The following is a 15424-nucleotide window of genomic DNA, read 5'->3' as shown; positions in this document are numbered from 1 at the left end:
TGGCCAGCACTGCGAATTACCAAGTAGCGCCAAAAATGACGCGTGCCTTTACGGTGTCTAGGTATAGTTCGAGTCAGTCAGAAACTGAAAGAAGAAGGCTGTTCAAAATGTCACCGAGCAAACGCAAGGCCACGATCCGAAAGACACAGGAGGTAGAAATGCTTGAGCCTGGCCTTCTGACTCCCAAATATACATGTCTAATCATCTTTACATTGCCGTCCCACTCTCGTATTTGTCCGCGCAGCGTTCTACAAGCAATAACGATAGAATGTAGTGAGTTATTCTATTTCGTGTGCACATCCTTTACGCACAGACAGATACTACCCCTCCCCACTCTTACCAGCGACCTGAATAATTTGGGCAGAAACTTTGGTTGTCCGACACGCTTTAAACGAATTAAGAAGGCGACTACATGGCGCGTGCCAAGCAGAAACACAAAATTGCTAGAAATGTCATTATATTTAAATGATCTGCGACATATTTCGTATGGTTGTAAATGTTTCCTTTATTGAGTTACAATTTACCTCTCTGGAGGGTGTAAAATTAGGTTACTTTAAAAATGAAAATAGGTTGAAGTAAAAAAAAATTATGTATAATTATAATATTATATTATAATATATATAATTATATTATTATTATAGATTATGTATTGAATAAACGTTTTGTTTGTAGCAATTTCGACAGATAATGTTTTACTTGTTTTACATGAATAAATTGCACAACAATAGAGAGCGCGCGAGAGGGGAGAGATCAGATGGTCATGCAGCTTCTCTGCATAGATAACAAAAGGTGAAATGCCATAGAAACTAATTGTGTCTCCAATGTTGGCAATAAACAAAAATATTAATGTAGGAACTGCTGGCGTCAGCAAGATGTATGATGTTAAATCATTTGGTTTTAAAACTCACCTTTCTAAAAATTTTTTAAATGGCTTTCCTTTAAGTTGTGTAAATATTTCTTCCAAGTATGGCTGAAAAAAATCATATAAACAAACATTTTTATATATTAAAAAGCATGCCGTTTGCAAACAAGTGAAACAGCTACTCAACTCTTTCAAGTAAAGCAATTAAAAGAAATTTTGTAAATAAATTTAAATATAAATAAGAGAGAATGCTATAGTCGAATTCCACGACTATCAGATAGATCCGATTTAATAATTTTTCTGGTATATCTATAGATATTAAGGAATAAAATAGGAAAAAATGTAAAAAAATTTTAAAAGTGACCGTTTTGGACGCTTTGTGAATGAAAGGATGGGGGTTTCCAAAGTGTTTTTGGTATACCGATATAAATTGGCAAGACAAACAAAATATGGAAAAAAAATCTAGAATGGGCGTGGCAGTTTAGGAAGGTTTAAGGGCGTTAGAGTAGGAATGGCAAAAAGTTTTTTGACAAATCGATAAAAAAATTATGAACATTTTTCAAAAAAAAAAAAACTGCGTGGCCGTTGCAGATTTGGCGGTTTTAGGGCGTAGGAGTGGGCGTGTCAAAGATTTATTTTTATTAAATCGATAAAAATTTATCTTTGCAAGATAAAGTTATGAAAAAATATCAAATGATTTTTAAAAAGTGTGGGCGTTGAAGTTCTATGCGGTTAGTGGGAGTGGCAACATTGACCAATAAACTTGCGCTGCGACTATGTCTCTAGAATCTGTATGCTTAATCTCAACCTTCTGGCTTTGATGATTCCTGTGAACAAGATGTTCATACTGAAAGATGGGGCAGATTGACTCGGCTATTGATCCTCATCAAGAATATATATACTTTAAATGCTCGGATACGCTTCCTTCTGCTTGTTGCATTCTTTTCAACGAAAGTATACCCGTTGACGAGTATAAAGAATTGTAATAAGAAACAACGTTGCTGAACTAGGAGCATACTAATTTTTTGGGGGGCAAATGTATACCGAAGACGCATATTTTGGGCCACATTTTGGTTTCTTAAATGATTATTTGTATTTGATCGCTTACCATCTAAGCACCATAATATAACGATATTGTATTACAATTCGAACCCGCAGTGGATGGATGGAGATTCGCTCGGCAGCGGGCTGCCGTGATGGGCTACGAGTAGCCAGTCTTGCGGTTGACTTAACTATATTAGTAAATGAGCTAATGGCGTCCTCAATGTTTTGACTAGTGTTAAACGCAGTGTTTGTGTCCAATGTAGCCTGAAGGTGATCTTTAAATAGTTCCAAGTTGGTGGTATTGATTAAGCGCTCCATCTTAGGGCATGCTATTTTTTGCGCAGCCACAGTTATTATAAGTGGTAGATGGTCGGAGCTCAGATCAGCAATAGCAAGCACGTATATCAACATGGATACCCAGAATACCCCTCGTCTGCGCAAAGTCAAGATATCCTGGTGATTCTCTTCTGCCGTACGGATATCTCGTTGGGCCACCTGTTGTAAGCACGTTCACCTTCGAGGCTAGTATGAGATTCGCAAGCGCATGTACTCTATTTTTGCACCGTCCCGCTCCACAAAGCCAGTGGGCACATTCCAGTCACACGCGACTATGAATTTAGAACGGTGAATTTCCAGAATGACATCGAATTCGTCAAAAGTACATATGAATCACGAGGACAGTATACCGCTCCAAAATTAATAGGACCGAGTGCTGTTTCAATAGCTGCCAAAGCTAGTTGCACCTTGTCAGTGTCAGTGGCTATTGGTGTAATAGGAAGTTGGAAAATGGAAGACCTGATGAGAATCACAGCCCCTCCTTTCGCGTTGCCAGCGCTCGGATTTTTGGCAGTATAAGCATCGTAACTTAATAATTTGGATGCTTCCGTCCCTGAGCAATGTGACTCGCTGATAAGCAGGACATCTATATCGTGTTGCCGCATAAAACATTCTAGTTTGTGCAGCTTCTTGGATACGCCTTGGAACTGGCGGAGAGATTTGATACTCTCATTAAGCGACTGCAGAATTGCTTCAATGTTGTTGCTGGCAATTGTAGAGTGTTGGAGTAAGTCCCTTAATGTCCTTTGCCGGCTTCGATTCCTGCCGCTGCAATGTTGATGTTGTTGGCTGCTACTGGTGTTGTCTTGCAATGTCTGCCTCGGAAGGTGGTTATCGGTCTGCCTCCAGTGGTTTCAAGTGACATATTACGCTCATTGCCCTCCATTCTCGTGCCAAACTCCCTTTTGGGCTTGGAGCGTTGAAGGTACGCCTGCTGCTTGGTGTAGCCTAAGTAATTGGCAGGGTGCTGTTCACCACAGTTGTAACAGGTGCACAGCCCTCTGGTCGGTGACAAACCTTGCCAGCATGCTCTCCAGCGCATTTCACACATATGTGTGCCTTGCGACAATGTTTGGCTGTGTGGCTAAACTGCGGACAACAATGTCATTGTACTACATCAGTCCGCTTACGGAGTGGCTCAACTATCACTGTTATTCGACACAGGGTCTTGACTTCAAGGAAAAATATGATGGCAGGCTTAGCTGTGGGCGTGCCTGGCTCGCTACGCTCTAATGGCGTGTGGGCATTGAGCACGTAGGGCCTCATGATCCCACCCATCGATGCACTAGCATGGACCTTGCTCACATCAGTCAACCTCGTCATTACACCTATTGGTGGCATAGGTTGCGCATTGTCGGTAGTACCGAGCTTCTCAGCAGATATAGCAGCTTGGCGGCTGCTGGGCTGATTGTAATTTTCCATTACAAAGCTCGCTTTGAAGATGTTTGCGCTGCATGCTTTTTGGCAGCTAAGTTTCCAAATTAAAACTTAGCATTGGGAAACGTTATAAAATTAATTTGTTGTCAAATTACGCTTAGAATAGCGGCGACAACAACAAAGGTATTTGGCTGCGAAAAAGTTCGCCAACAACTATAGAAACGAAAAGTGAGTACGTATAAATGACCGACGCTGCTGACTTCACCGACAAGGAGTCATTACTCAATGACCTTGCGGATGCAATAGTCCTCAAGGGGGCGTAAACGCCCTTCATTGCGATTTGCACACGTTAGCAACGGTGCAGGAAGACGACTACAAAATTCTGGCACTGCAAAAACCGTGTTCCATATATTTTTGGGGTCGATGAAAGGAGTGAAGTCATTTTAGCAGAACACAACAGGGCCCACCGGTCGGACCAAGAAAATATGAAACAGGTTCTCACAGAGTACTACTTCCTAAAAATGTCCAAACTGGCCAATGAAATTGTCCAGAACTGCAAAGCATACGCGAGAGCTAAATATGATAGGCATCCGAAGAAACAAGAGATCACCGATTCTTTCTCATGTAGGAGAAATGCTACACATTGACATTTTCTCAACGGATAAAAAATATTTTCTCACTTGCATTGACAAGTTTTCGAAATTCGCCGTCGTACAGCATGTGCCGTCAAGAACAATTGAGGATATGAACCCGGCCATGTTACAGGTCATGAATTCCTTCCCAAAGGCCAAGGTAATTTACTGCGACAACGAGCAATCGTTAAAATCGTACACGGCCATGCTAGACAACCATTTTGGCGTCAGCATCACGAATGCGCCACCCCTTCAGTGTCTCAAACGGGCAAGTGGAACGTTTTCACAGAACTCTACTAGAGCTCGCCAGGTGACTGAAAATTGACAAGGGCATAAGTGATACTGTGGAGGTAATCTTGTTAGCCACTACCAGGTATAATAAATCAATCCATTCGGTAATTGATAAGAGGCCAGTCGACGCAATACAAGAATCCACGGACGACACACAAGAACGGATTGTTGACAAAATTAAGAGTTCACAAGACGCGCTAAGGTCTAGAGAGAATGCATCTCGACAAAACAGAGTCTTCGAATTGGGCGAAAAGGTTTTGGTCAAAACTAATAGAAGGATTGCCAATCAACTCACTCCCTTGTGTGAGGAAAAAGCCATACAAGCAGACCTGCGGACCACGGTCCTCATTGAAGGAAGGGTGGTCCACAAAGACAACTTAAAATGACTCTCTCGCTTAATTTTAAGCTTTTTATTATTACTAGCCGTTTGGCAAACTTCCATTTAATAGACTTTAAGTACGTTGCCAAAGGCACGATGTTTTAGGTTTTAGGATAAAATGAATTGGTGATGGCATAAACCTCAGCGAACAAGAAAAAGCAACTAAAAAATAAATTTCCACAGTCGCAGAATTTTCATCCTCCTCTCACGGTGATTGGTGTAAGGGCACATCACTAACTATTCACAAGCAAGGTACATCCCCATCATAGATGGAGAGATCCTGGTGTGGGAGAAACTCGCGTACGTGACCCACTCGGCAAATCTTTCGGAATACATGCTCGTAATAGAAGAAACAAGCAGCATGAACGAGATGTTTCCACAGTCTCACATGGGGAAGTTGCTAGAAGTGGACACCTCGCACCTTCGGGACACGCTGGATTCGTTAAGAGTCCACCACATAATCGCAAGGAGTTTAGATTTTCTGGGCTCAATGCTAAAGGTAGTAGCGGGGGCAGTTGACACAGTCAAACAATAGGCAAATCAAAATTAACAACCACTGTAAATCAAATCATACAAACACATACAAATACAAAAATTGACACCGGCCATTTATATAAGACACTGTTGGCTAGGAATAGAATACTGATGATGAAGTTACAAAACTTAATGTTGGCTGCATCACTGGCGAAAAAGAATATTGTCAGTCCAAATATCCTAGATCATGTAGACTTAAAATCAGTTTGGCTGAAAGAACCCATCGCATCGTCTGTAAAAATAGTACAATCCTCTAACATAATACACTTCATTATCAAATTCCCCAAAATAAAATTATCTTGTAAGAAGTTCATTATTTTCCCGGACACTTGCAAAGGGGTTATGCTGCGAATAACCGACAACATGGTAGCAAAGTGTGGAGAAGAAGTCCATACAATCAAAAACTGCATCCCAACACCAGGGGCTACCTCTTGCCAACTATCAACGGAAAGCTCATGCGCCAGGGAACTACACGCAGGCGTTCTAGCGCATTGCGAGTCACAACCAAGCGACCTACACCCGTTTACCTGCGTGGATGAGGGAATCATCATCATCAATGACCGGCCAGCCAGGGTCACGGTGGACAACGGAACAGAAGTCTATCAACGTGGCACACATCTCATCACCTTCAATGATCGCGTCGTGATAAATGACACCACCTTTATAAATCACAACAAGGACTAAATACGAGCTCCAGGGGTAGCTAGTTCTCCTTCATTGAATATTTATTTAACTTCTCTTACGCTAGGGACATATCATCTTTCCAGATAACTGTCCCAAACGAGCTCTTTTCGACCATATGTTCGGGTGATTTTTGGCCGGATAGTATGGTGGTAAAAGAGTTTGAAGCTAAGATAAAAAATAAGAAAAAGGTGCCCGTGGGAATTAAACTTCCCTCACGTGGCCAGACCACTGCACCATCCGCCTCTTCATCTTCTTCCTCTTCAAAAAACTAACTACAAAACTTACTATCTCCCATCAAAATGTTAGAGGCTTGCGTAGCAAATTAATCAAATTGTATTGTGATAGTCTTTCATTTGCATCCCATATTATAGTGCTCACAGAGACTTGGTTAAAGCCGGAGATACTTAACTCCGAAGTCTTCCCAGGTATGTACACTATATATAGGTTTGACCGTCCCTCCAGACGGGGAGGTGGAGTCTTAATTGCGGTTAGATCTACCCTTGCGTCGGAGGAGTTACTTTTGGACGATTCCCGTAACTCGAAATTCGTATGTGTAAAGCTGTCTTTTTCCGACAGATCAGTTTATTTTACGTGCTCCTATATTCCGCCATCTTCTGAATTCCCAGAATATCAGAATCATCTGTCCGCTATCCAGTCCATCTTGAATAAACTTCCTGACAGGGACCAATTGGTAGTTCTAGGTGATTTTAATATACCTGGCACAATGTGGTCCCCAGAAAAACAATCGAATATCCTTCTCCCTTTAGCACAATATGACTTTATTGACGGCTTGCTCGACTTATCGCTGTCGCAAGTTAATTATATTCAAAATTCTCTTGGTCGACTTTTGGATCTATGCCTTGTGCAAGCCTCTACTGAAACTGCTTACCTTATCTCTGGAATCTTCACAATTCCCTCATATATGGAAGGAGTCCTTTGTGATTCCTCTTCACAAAAAAGGTAGCAAACTGGATGCAAGCAATTACAGAGGAATCTCTAAATTGTCGGCAATCCCAAAACTTTTCGAAAATGTTATCACTCCTCATTTGCAGCACCTTTGTAGATCAATCATATCACCGTGTCAACACGGTTTTATGAAACGCAGATCTACAACCACTAACCTCTTGGAGCTAACTTCTTTCGTAATACAGGGTTTCAAAAATAATCTTCAAACAGATGTCATCTACACTGATTTTAGTAATGCATTTGACTCTGTAAATCAGTACCTTCTAATAAAAAAACTTGATCTTATAGGTTTCCCTGTTGATCTTCTAAATTGGATTTCAAGCTATCTGAATGGCAGGACACAACAAGTCCTCTTTAAAAATTCGTTATCTTCTATTCTCCGAGTCACATCCGGTGTCCCACAAGGGAGCCATCTTGGTCCGCTTCTTTTTACCTTATTCATTAACGACCTCCCCTTAATAATAAAACATTCGCGTGTACTACGCAGACGATGTTAAATTATGCCTCCAGTACAAGGACACTTCTTGCCATTTGGACTTACAATCCGATCTAGACCGATTTCAAATATGGTGCCGTGATAACATATTAGACTTAAATGGCTCCAAGTGTAAAGGTATGACCTTTTGTCGTGCCAACCCAATACGCACGACTTACACTCTAAGTGGGTGCCCATTGGACAGAATAACACGGGTTGATGATCCTGGTGTTCTTCTGGACCCTAAACTAAAATTTTCTGACCATATTTCGTCTATTGTCAATAAGGCCAGGGGTGTGCTTGGTTTTATAAAAAGGTGGTCTAAGAAATTTGATGACTCTTACTTGACTAAAACCTTATTTATTTCGTTAGTCCGTCCGATTCTCGAGTACGGATCACCTGTTTGGAGTTCACAATACGCAGTCCACTCGGACCGCATTGAATCAGTCCAAAAAAACTTCTTACTTTTTGCCTTGCGGCGCCTAAATTGGGATGCAAACCGAATATTACCTCCTTATTCCAGTAGACTACTTTTAATTAATTTACCATCCCTAGCTAACCGTAGAACTATGCTTGGAACAGTCTTTATTTGTAAGCTTATTCGTGGGGATGTTGAGAGTCCCGACTTGATTAGTCGGCTTAACTTCTCGGTTCCAAGTAGATTCACTAGAAACTATATACCCCTTATCTTAAATCATTGTAGATCTGATTATGAGTTGCATGACCCTTACAGAGTTTTATGTTCTGACTATAATAGACTTTATCCTATTATCTGTAATCTTGACTGTCTGCCGCTATTAAAGCAATCGATTTTATCTTTTCTATTACATAATTAGATCCTACTAACACTAATATTTAACATAGTTATTCCACATTATATTCATTTCCTCGTTCCTATTCTCTTTTTTATATCGCGTCTATATCTTCTCGGGATTCGAGCCGTACGATACACGGCAGCGCCCCTCGGTCGGTTGGGCGGGAGGTGTGGCCTTGGGACCCGTGCGATAAAGAAAAAAAAAAAATATCACCGCCAACAGAGATATTCTGAGATTCCCCTATCTTCACCAGCTGAGTGAACGTAACTTGGACTTCATCAAAGAGTTCGGGAGAGAAATTGATACCAATCATTCACATCGCATAATATTTATCGCAGCATCGATTTGTTGTGCATTGATTTGTATTGGCATCACCTGTCTACGGTTCATCGGAGCGCGGAGATCTGCAATCCAATTAAACGGGATGATCGCCGAATTAGGACCAGCCGAGAACGGCCGTAATCTTGAAGCGGGAGTAGTTAACACAAGCCAACGAACTAGAACAGTTGGCTCAGTGTATGAAACATAATATCAAAGTGCTGACCCAGCATTGGGTCGGAAACCCGTGTGCAGCCGGCAAACACAGCATATTTGCGTGGCCGCTGCGAGTCTTTGTTAGCTTTAATAATCATTTTAAGTTTCAGTTTGAATTTGCATTTACCAGAAAAAAGATCGGGAGCTCGTCAACTCAGCCTAAGCGTCGTAAAACATATTTTTATTAATTACTCTGCCAGACCACAAGGCTGGCAGTTAAAAGAGGAAAGTTCCTCTCAATGTAAATAATAATTTTCTGCTCCCCGGACTCCCCGGAGCAGCCACCGAAGGAAGCCCTTCACCTCTGGAGAAATCCTGACGATAACAGTTTCGCAAGGCGGTCCGATAAATCTTTAAATAATTTACACAACTTGAGGCATGTCATCCTGGCCAACGCATTGGGGGAAGATTCTCGTTCTTTACCAGCAACAAATCATTTATACCAAGAGGTCGTCTTGGACAGAATCTTTGAAGTTTATTGCATTTTGTTTATAACCTCAGAAATTGAGTGCCACCTGAAGTTAAATCATCTATGTAGAAATCCTAGCAAAGCAGACCCATTAGAACCTTCATCTCGAGCAAGTTGGTGCATTGCCCGCACTGACAAGAAGGAAGCCTTCTTGGTTCCATATGTGACTGTGTCCATCTTGAACCCAATAACTCCTCCTTAGGGGAGTCTATCCGCACGATGCATTGGTAATAATTATCTGGATCTGCATCTGCATATGATCGAAATCTTATTAAAATGTCAAACAGCTTAGATTGTATGACAGGTCCTGCGCTTCATTAAAAGATTGGCCAGACGAAGTGATAGCTAATCCGTCAAACACCATGCGATGCTTAGTCGTTGTACTATCCAACTTCTAAAACAATAAAACAATGGGAAAATACATGCACGAAAACATATTCGCAGAGTTAAAGGAATAAAGGCCGAATATTGTCTTCTGATGCGATGCTGCCGCTCTAGTTAGCTCTCCAGATTTAAAAATCTACGGTGAGCTTGCGCGTAAAATTTGGCTAAACTTGTTACCAGAAACCACCCAACCAAGAAGAGTTTTTTGAAGAAGTGGTAGTCCAGGAACGATATTGATCTGTCCGACGCAAAACAATTCATAGAACATGCATGCTCCAATCATCAAGACTATATTCTGAGACTTGTTGAAGGCATGATCGGCTAACCGAGTGTTGGCTGAAATATTCTAGTCTTCTATGTTCAAGGCGATGCTGGGTAGCTGTTGTGCTGGGGTAATGAGCGTGGTGAGAGATGTTTGAGATTGTAAGCAAATATCGACTGTAATCCACATGAAATCCGCATACTCCGTGTATCCGTGTTTTAATTTGGTCAATCAGATGCAAGCGCAAATCTAAATAAATCAAATTGACTGAACCAATTTTATCCACCGTTACTTCACTATCTAAGGTTATTTCCGATCAAAATAATCCATCATCAACATCTGAAAGAGACATGTTTTATTGTAAAACTACGTCTCCGCTTTACAATTTCTACTTATTCGGACGCAAACTTCTTCGACAGACTGTATATTTAAGCACTAAAAATGTGACAATTAAACGCTTGTCTGTATGTTTGTCCTCAGTTATGCGCGGTCAAACAGTGAAGAGAAGAGGCAATGTGCTCGCAAATAAGGATCAATCAGGATCCGTCTGTCCGTCCGTCCGCATTAACGTCCAGATCTCAGGAACTATAAAAGCTAGAAGGTTGAGATTCAGCATACAGATTCTAGAGACTAGGACGCAGCGCAAGTTTGTTGTTGTTGTGATGCCACGTTCACTCTAACACCCACAAGCCGCACAAAACTATCACTCCCACACTTATGAACAACGTGTTGATTTTGTTTTTTTTTACATTTTTATTAGTCTTTTAAATTTTTTTAAATTTGTAAAAAAAAAATAACTTTTTGCCACGCCCTAAAGCAGCCTAAAACTGACACGCCCACATTTTTAAAAAATTGTTGATTTTTTCTTTCGTAATATTAATAGTCGCTTAAATATCTATCGAATTGCAAACTTTTTGATACGCCCATTCTAACACCCTAAAACCGCCCAAAACTGCCACGGCCACACTTTTGCAAAATGTTTTGATATTTCTTCATAATTTGATTAGTAGTGTAATTTTCTATCGACTTGCCAAAAAACATTTTGCCACGCCCACTCTAACGAAAAAATGCCGCCGAAACCGGTAACACCCACACTTTTAAATAATTTTTAAATTTATTGATCGGATGGCACCGAATCTTGTTTGGCAGCCTATCACCAGCGGCTTTTTTTGCGCTTTAGAGATTTCTCTAATAGCTTAAGGCTAATAAACGGCATAAACGATTTCATAGCTAGGGCATCACTTGTTCGGCCGCTAAAAAAGGCGCACTTAGTGTGCACCATTTTATCACATAGCCAACAAGACATTTTTGGCTGATCAGCTGGGATGCCGTAGGGATAAATTTTTTTTAATTTAAAATTAAGCGAGAGAGTCATTTTAAGTTGTCTTTGTAGACCACCCTTCCTTCAATGAGGACCGTGGTCCGCAGGTCTGCTTGTATGGCTTTTTCCTCACACAAGGGAGTGAGTTGATTGCCAAGCCTTCTATTAGTTTTGACCAAAACCTTTTCGCCCAATTCGAAGACTCTGTTTTGTCGAGATGCATTCTCTCTAGACCTTAGCGCGTCTTGTGAACTCTTAATTTTGTCAACAATCCGTTCTTGTGTGTCGTCCGTGGATTCTTGTATTGCGTCGACTGGCCTCTTATCAATTACCGAATGGATTGATTTATTATACCTGGTAGTGGCTAACAAGATTACCTCCACAGTATCACTTATGCCCTTGTCAATTTTCAGTCACCTGGCGAGCTCTAGTAGAGTTCTGTGAAAACGTTCCACTTGCCCGTTTGAGACACTGAAGGGGTGGCGCATTCGTGATGCTGACGCCAAACTGGTTGTCTAGCATGGCCGTGTACGATTTTAACGATTGCTCGTTGTCGCAGTAAATTACCTTGGCCTTTGGGAAGGAATTCATGACCTGTAACATGGCCGGGTTCATATCCTCAATTGTTCTTGACGGCACATGCTGTACGACGGCGAATTTCGAAAACTTGTCAATGCAAGTGAGAAAATATTTTTTATCCGTTGAGAAAATGTCAATGTGTAGCATTTCTCCTACATGAGAAAGAATCGGTGATCTCTTGTTTCTTCGGATGCCTATCATATTTAGCTCTCGCGTATGCTTTGCAGTTCTGGACAATTTCATTGGCCAGTTTGGACATTTTTAGGAAGTAGTACTCTGTGAGAACCTGTTTCATATTTTCTTGGTCCGACCGGTGGGCCCTGTTGTGTTCTGCTAAAATGACTTCACTCCTTTCATCGACCCCAAAAATATATGGAACACGGTTTTTGCAGTGCCAGAATTTTGTAGTCGTCTTCCTGCACCGTTGCTAACGTGTGCAAATCGCAATGAAGGGCGTTTACGCCCCCTTGAGGACTATTGCATCCGCAAGGTCATTGACTAATGACTCCTTGTCGGTGAAGTCAGCAGCGTCGGTCATTTATACGTACTCACTTTTCGTTTCTATAGTTGTTGGCGAACTTTTTCGCAGCCAAATACCTTTGTTGTTGTCGCCGCTATTCTAAGCGTAATTTGACAACAAATTAATTTTATAACGTTTCCCAATGCTAAGTTTTAATTTGGAAACTTAGCTGCCAAAAAGCATGCAGCGCAAACATCTTCAAAGCGAGCTTTGTAATGGAAAATTACAATCAGCCCAGCAGCCGCCAAGCTGCTATATCTGCTGAGAAGCTCGGTACTACCGACAATGCGCAACCTATGCCACCAATAGGTGTAATGACGAGGTTGACTGATGTGAGCAAGGTCCATGCTAGTGCATCGATGGGTGGGATCATGAGGCCCTACGTGCTCAATGCCCACACGCCATTAGAGCGTAGCGAGCCAGGCACGCCCACAGCTAAGCCTGCCATCATATTTTTCCTTGAAGTCAAGACCCTGTGTCGAATAACAGTGATAGTTGAGCCACTCCGTAAGCGGACTGATGTAGTACAATGACATTGTTGTCCGCAATTTAGCCACACAGCCAAACATTGTCGCAAGGCACACATATGTGTGAAATGCGCTGGAGAGCATGCTGCCAAGGTTTGTCACCGACCAGAGGGCTGTGCACCTGTTACAACTGTGGTGAACAGCACCCTGCCAATTACTTAGGCTACACCAAGCAGCAGGCGTACCTTCAACGCTCCAAGCCCAAAAGGGAGTTTGGCACGAGAATGGAGGGCAATGAGCGTAATATGTCACTTGAAACCACTGGAGGCAGACCGATAACCACCTTCCGAGGCAGACATTGCAAGACAACACCAGTAGCAGCCAACAACATCAACATTGCAGCGGCAGGAATCGAAGCCGGCAAAGGACATTAAGGGACTTACTCCAACACTCTACAATTGCCAGCAACAACATTTTGCCACGCCCACTCTAACGAAAAAATGCCGCCGAAACCGGTAACACCCACACTTTTAAATAATTTTTAAATTTATTGATCGGATGGCACCGAATCTTGTTTGGCAGCCTATCACCAGCGGCTTTTTTTGCGCTTTAGAGATTTCTCTAATAGCTTAAGGCTAATAAACGGCATAAACGATTTCATAGCTAGGGCATCACTTGTTCGGCCGCTAAAAAAGGCGCACTTAGTGTGCACCATTTTATCACATAGCCAACAAGACATTTTTGGCTGATCAGCTGGGATGCCGTAGGGATAAATTTTTTTTAATTTAAAATTAAGCGAGAGAGTCATTTTAAGTTGTCTTTGTAGACCACCCTTCCTTCAATGAGGACCGTGGTCCGCAGGTCTGCTTGTATGGCTTTTTCCTCACACAAGGGAGTGAGTTGATTGCCAAGCCTTCTATTAGTTTTGACCAAAACCTTTTCGCCCAATTCGAAGACTCTGTTTTGTCGAGATGCATTCTCTCTAGACCTTAGCGCGTCTTGTGAACTCTTAATTTTGTCAACAATCCGTTCTTGTGTGTCGTCCGTGGATTCTTGTATTGCGTCGACTGGCCTCTTATCAATTACCGAATGGATTGATTTATTATACCTGGTAGTGGCTAACAAGATTACCTCCACAGTATCACTTATGCCCTTGTCAATTTTCAGTCACCTGGCGAGCTCTAGTAGAGTTCTGTGAAAACGTTCCACTTGCCCGTTTGAGACACTGAAGGGGTGGCGCATTCGTGATGCTGACGCCAAACTGGTTGTCTAGCATGGCCGTGTACGATTTTAACGATTGCTCGTTGTCGCAGTAAATTACCTTGGCCTTTGGGAAGGAATTCATGACCTGTAACATGGCCGGGTTCATATCCTCAATTGTTCTTGACGGCACATGCTGTACGACGGCGAATTTCGAAAACTTGTCAATGCAAGTGAGAAAATATTTTTTATCCGTTGAGAAAATGTCAATGTGTAGCATTTCTCCTACATGAGAAAGAATCGGTGATCTCTTGTTTCTTCGGATGCCTATCATATTTAGCTCTCGCGTATGCTTTGCAGTTCTGGACAATTTCATTGGCCAGTTTGGACATTTTTAGGAAGTAGTACTCTGTGAGAACCTGTTTCATATTTTCTTGGTCCGACCGGTGGGCCCTGTTGTGTTCTGCTAAAATGACTTCACTCCTTTCATCGACCCCAAAAATATATGGAACACGGTTTTTGCAGTGCCAGAATTTTGTAGTCGTCTTCCTGCACCGTTGCTAACGTGTGCAAATCGCAATGAAGGGCGTTTACGCCCCCTTGAGGACTATTGCATCCGCAAGGTCATTGACTAATGACTCCTTGTCGGTGAAGTCAGCAGCGTCGGTCATTTATACGTACTCACTTTTCGTTTCTATAGTTGTTGGCGAACTTTTTCGCAGCCAAATACCTTTGTTGTTGTCGCCGCTATTCTAAGCGTAATTTGACAACAAATTAATTTTATAACGTTTCCCAATGCTAAGTTTTAATTTGGAAACTTAGCTGCCAAAAAGCATGCAGCGCAAACATCTTCAAAGCGAGCTTTGTAATGGAAAATTACAATCAGCCCAGCAGCCGCCAAGCTGCTATATCTGCTGAGAAGCTCGGTACTACCGACAATGCGCAACCTATGCCACCAATAGGTGTAATGACGAGGTTGACTGATGTGAGCAAGGTCCATGCTAGTGCATCGATGGGTGGGATCATGAGGCCCTACGTGCTCAATGCCCACACGCCATTAGAGCGTAGCGAGCCAGGCACGCCCACAGCTAAGCCTGCCATCATATTTTTCCTTGAAGTCAAGACCCTGTGTCGAATAACAGTGATAGTTGAGCCACTCCGTAAGCGGACTGATGTAGTACAATGACATTGTTGTCCGCAATTTAGCCACACAGCCAAACATTGTCGCAAGGCACACATATGTGTGAAATGCGCTGGAGAGCATGCTGCCAAGGTTTGTCACCGACCAGAGGG

General features: G+C 42.1%; 1 protein-coding gene across 5 annotated transcripts in view; it reads right to left on the bottom strand.

Annotated features, from left to right (window-relative positions):
• LOC6739534 (G protein-coupled receptor kinase 1) overlaps positions 1-15424 on the bottom strand; it is a 101178-nt gene that overhangs the window by 72612 nt on the left and 13142 nt on the right. For 4 of the 5 annotated variants that reach the window (XM_039292445.2, XM_039292449.2, XM_039292444.2 and 1 more), the window contains exon 6: positions 909-970. The exons of the other annotated variant lie outside the window; for it this stretch is intronic. In XM_039292445.2, the coding sequence (XP_039148379.1) occupies positions 909-970 (62 nt within the window). The remainder of the gene's footprint in view (positions 1-908; positions 971-15424) is intronic. 5 annotated transcript variants of the gene reach the window in all.

Source organism: Drosophila simulans, chromosome 2R (assembly GCF_016746395.2).
Source record: "Drosophila simulans strain w501 chromosome 2R, Prin_Dsim_3.1, whole genome shotgun sequence".
In the NCBI taxonomy this organism is placed as follows: Eukaryota; Metazoa; Arthropoda; class Insecta; order Diptera; family Drosophilidae; genus Drosophila; species Drosophila simulans.
Note: the sequence above shows the minus strand (reverse complement) of the source record. Positions and strands in the feature narration are given on the sequence as shown.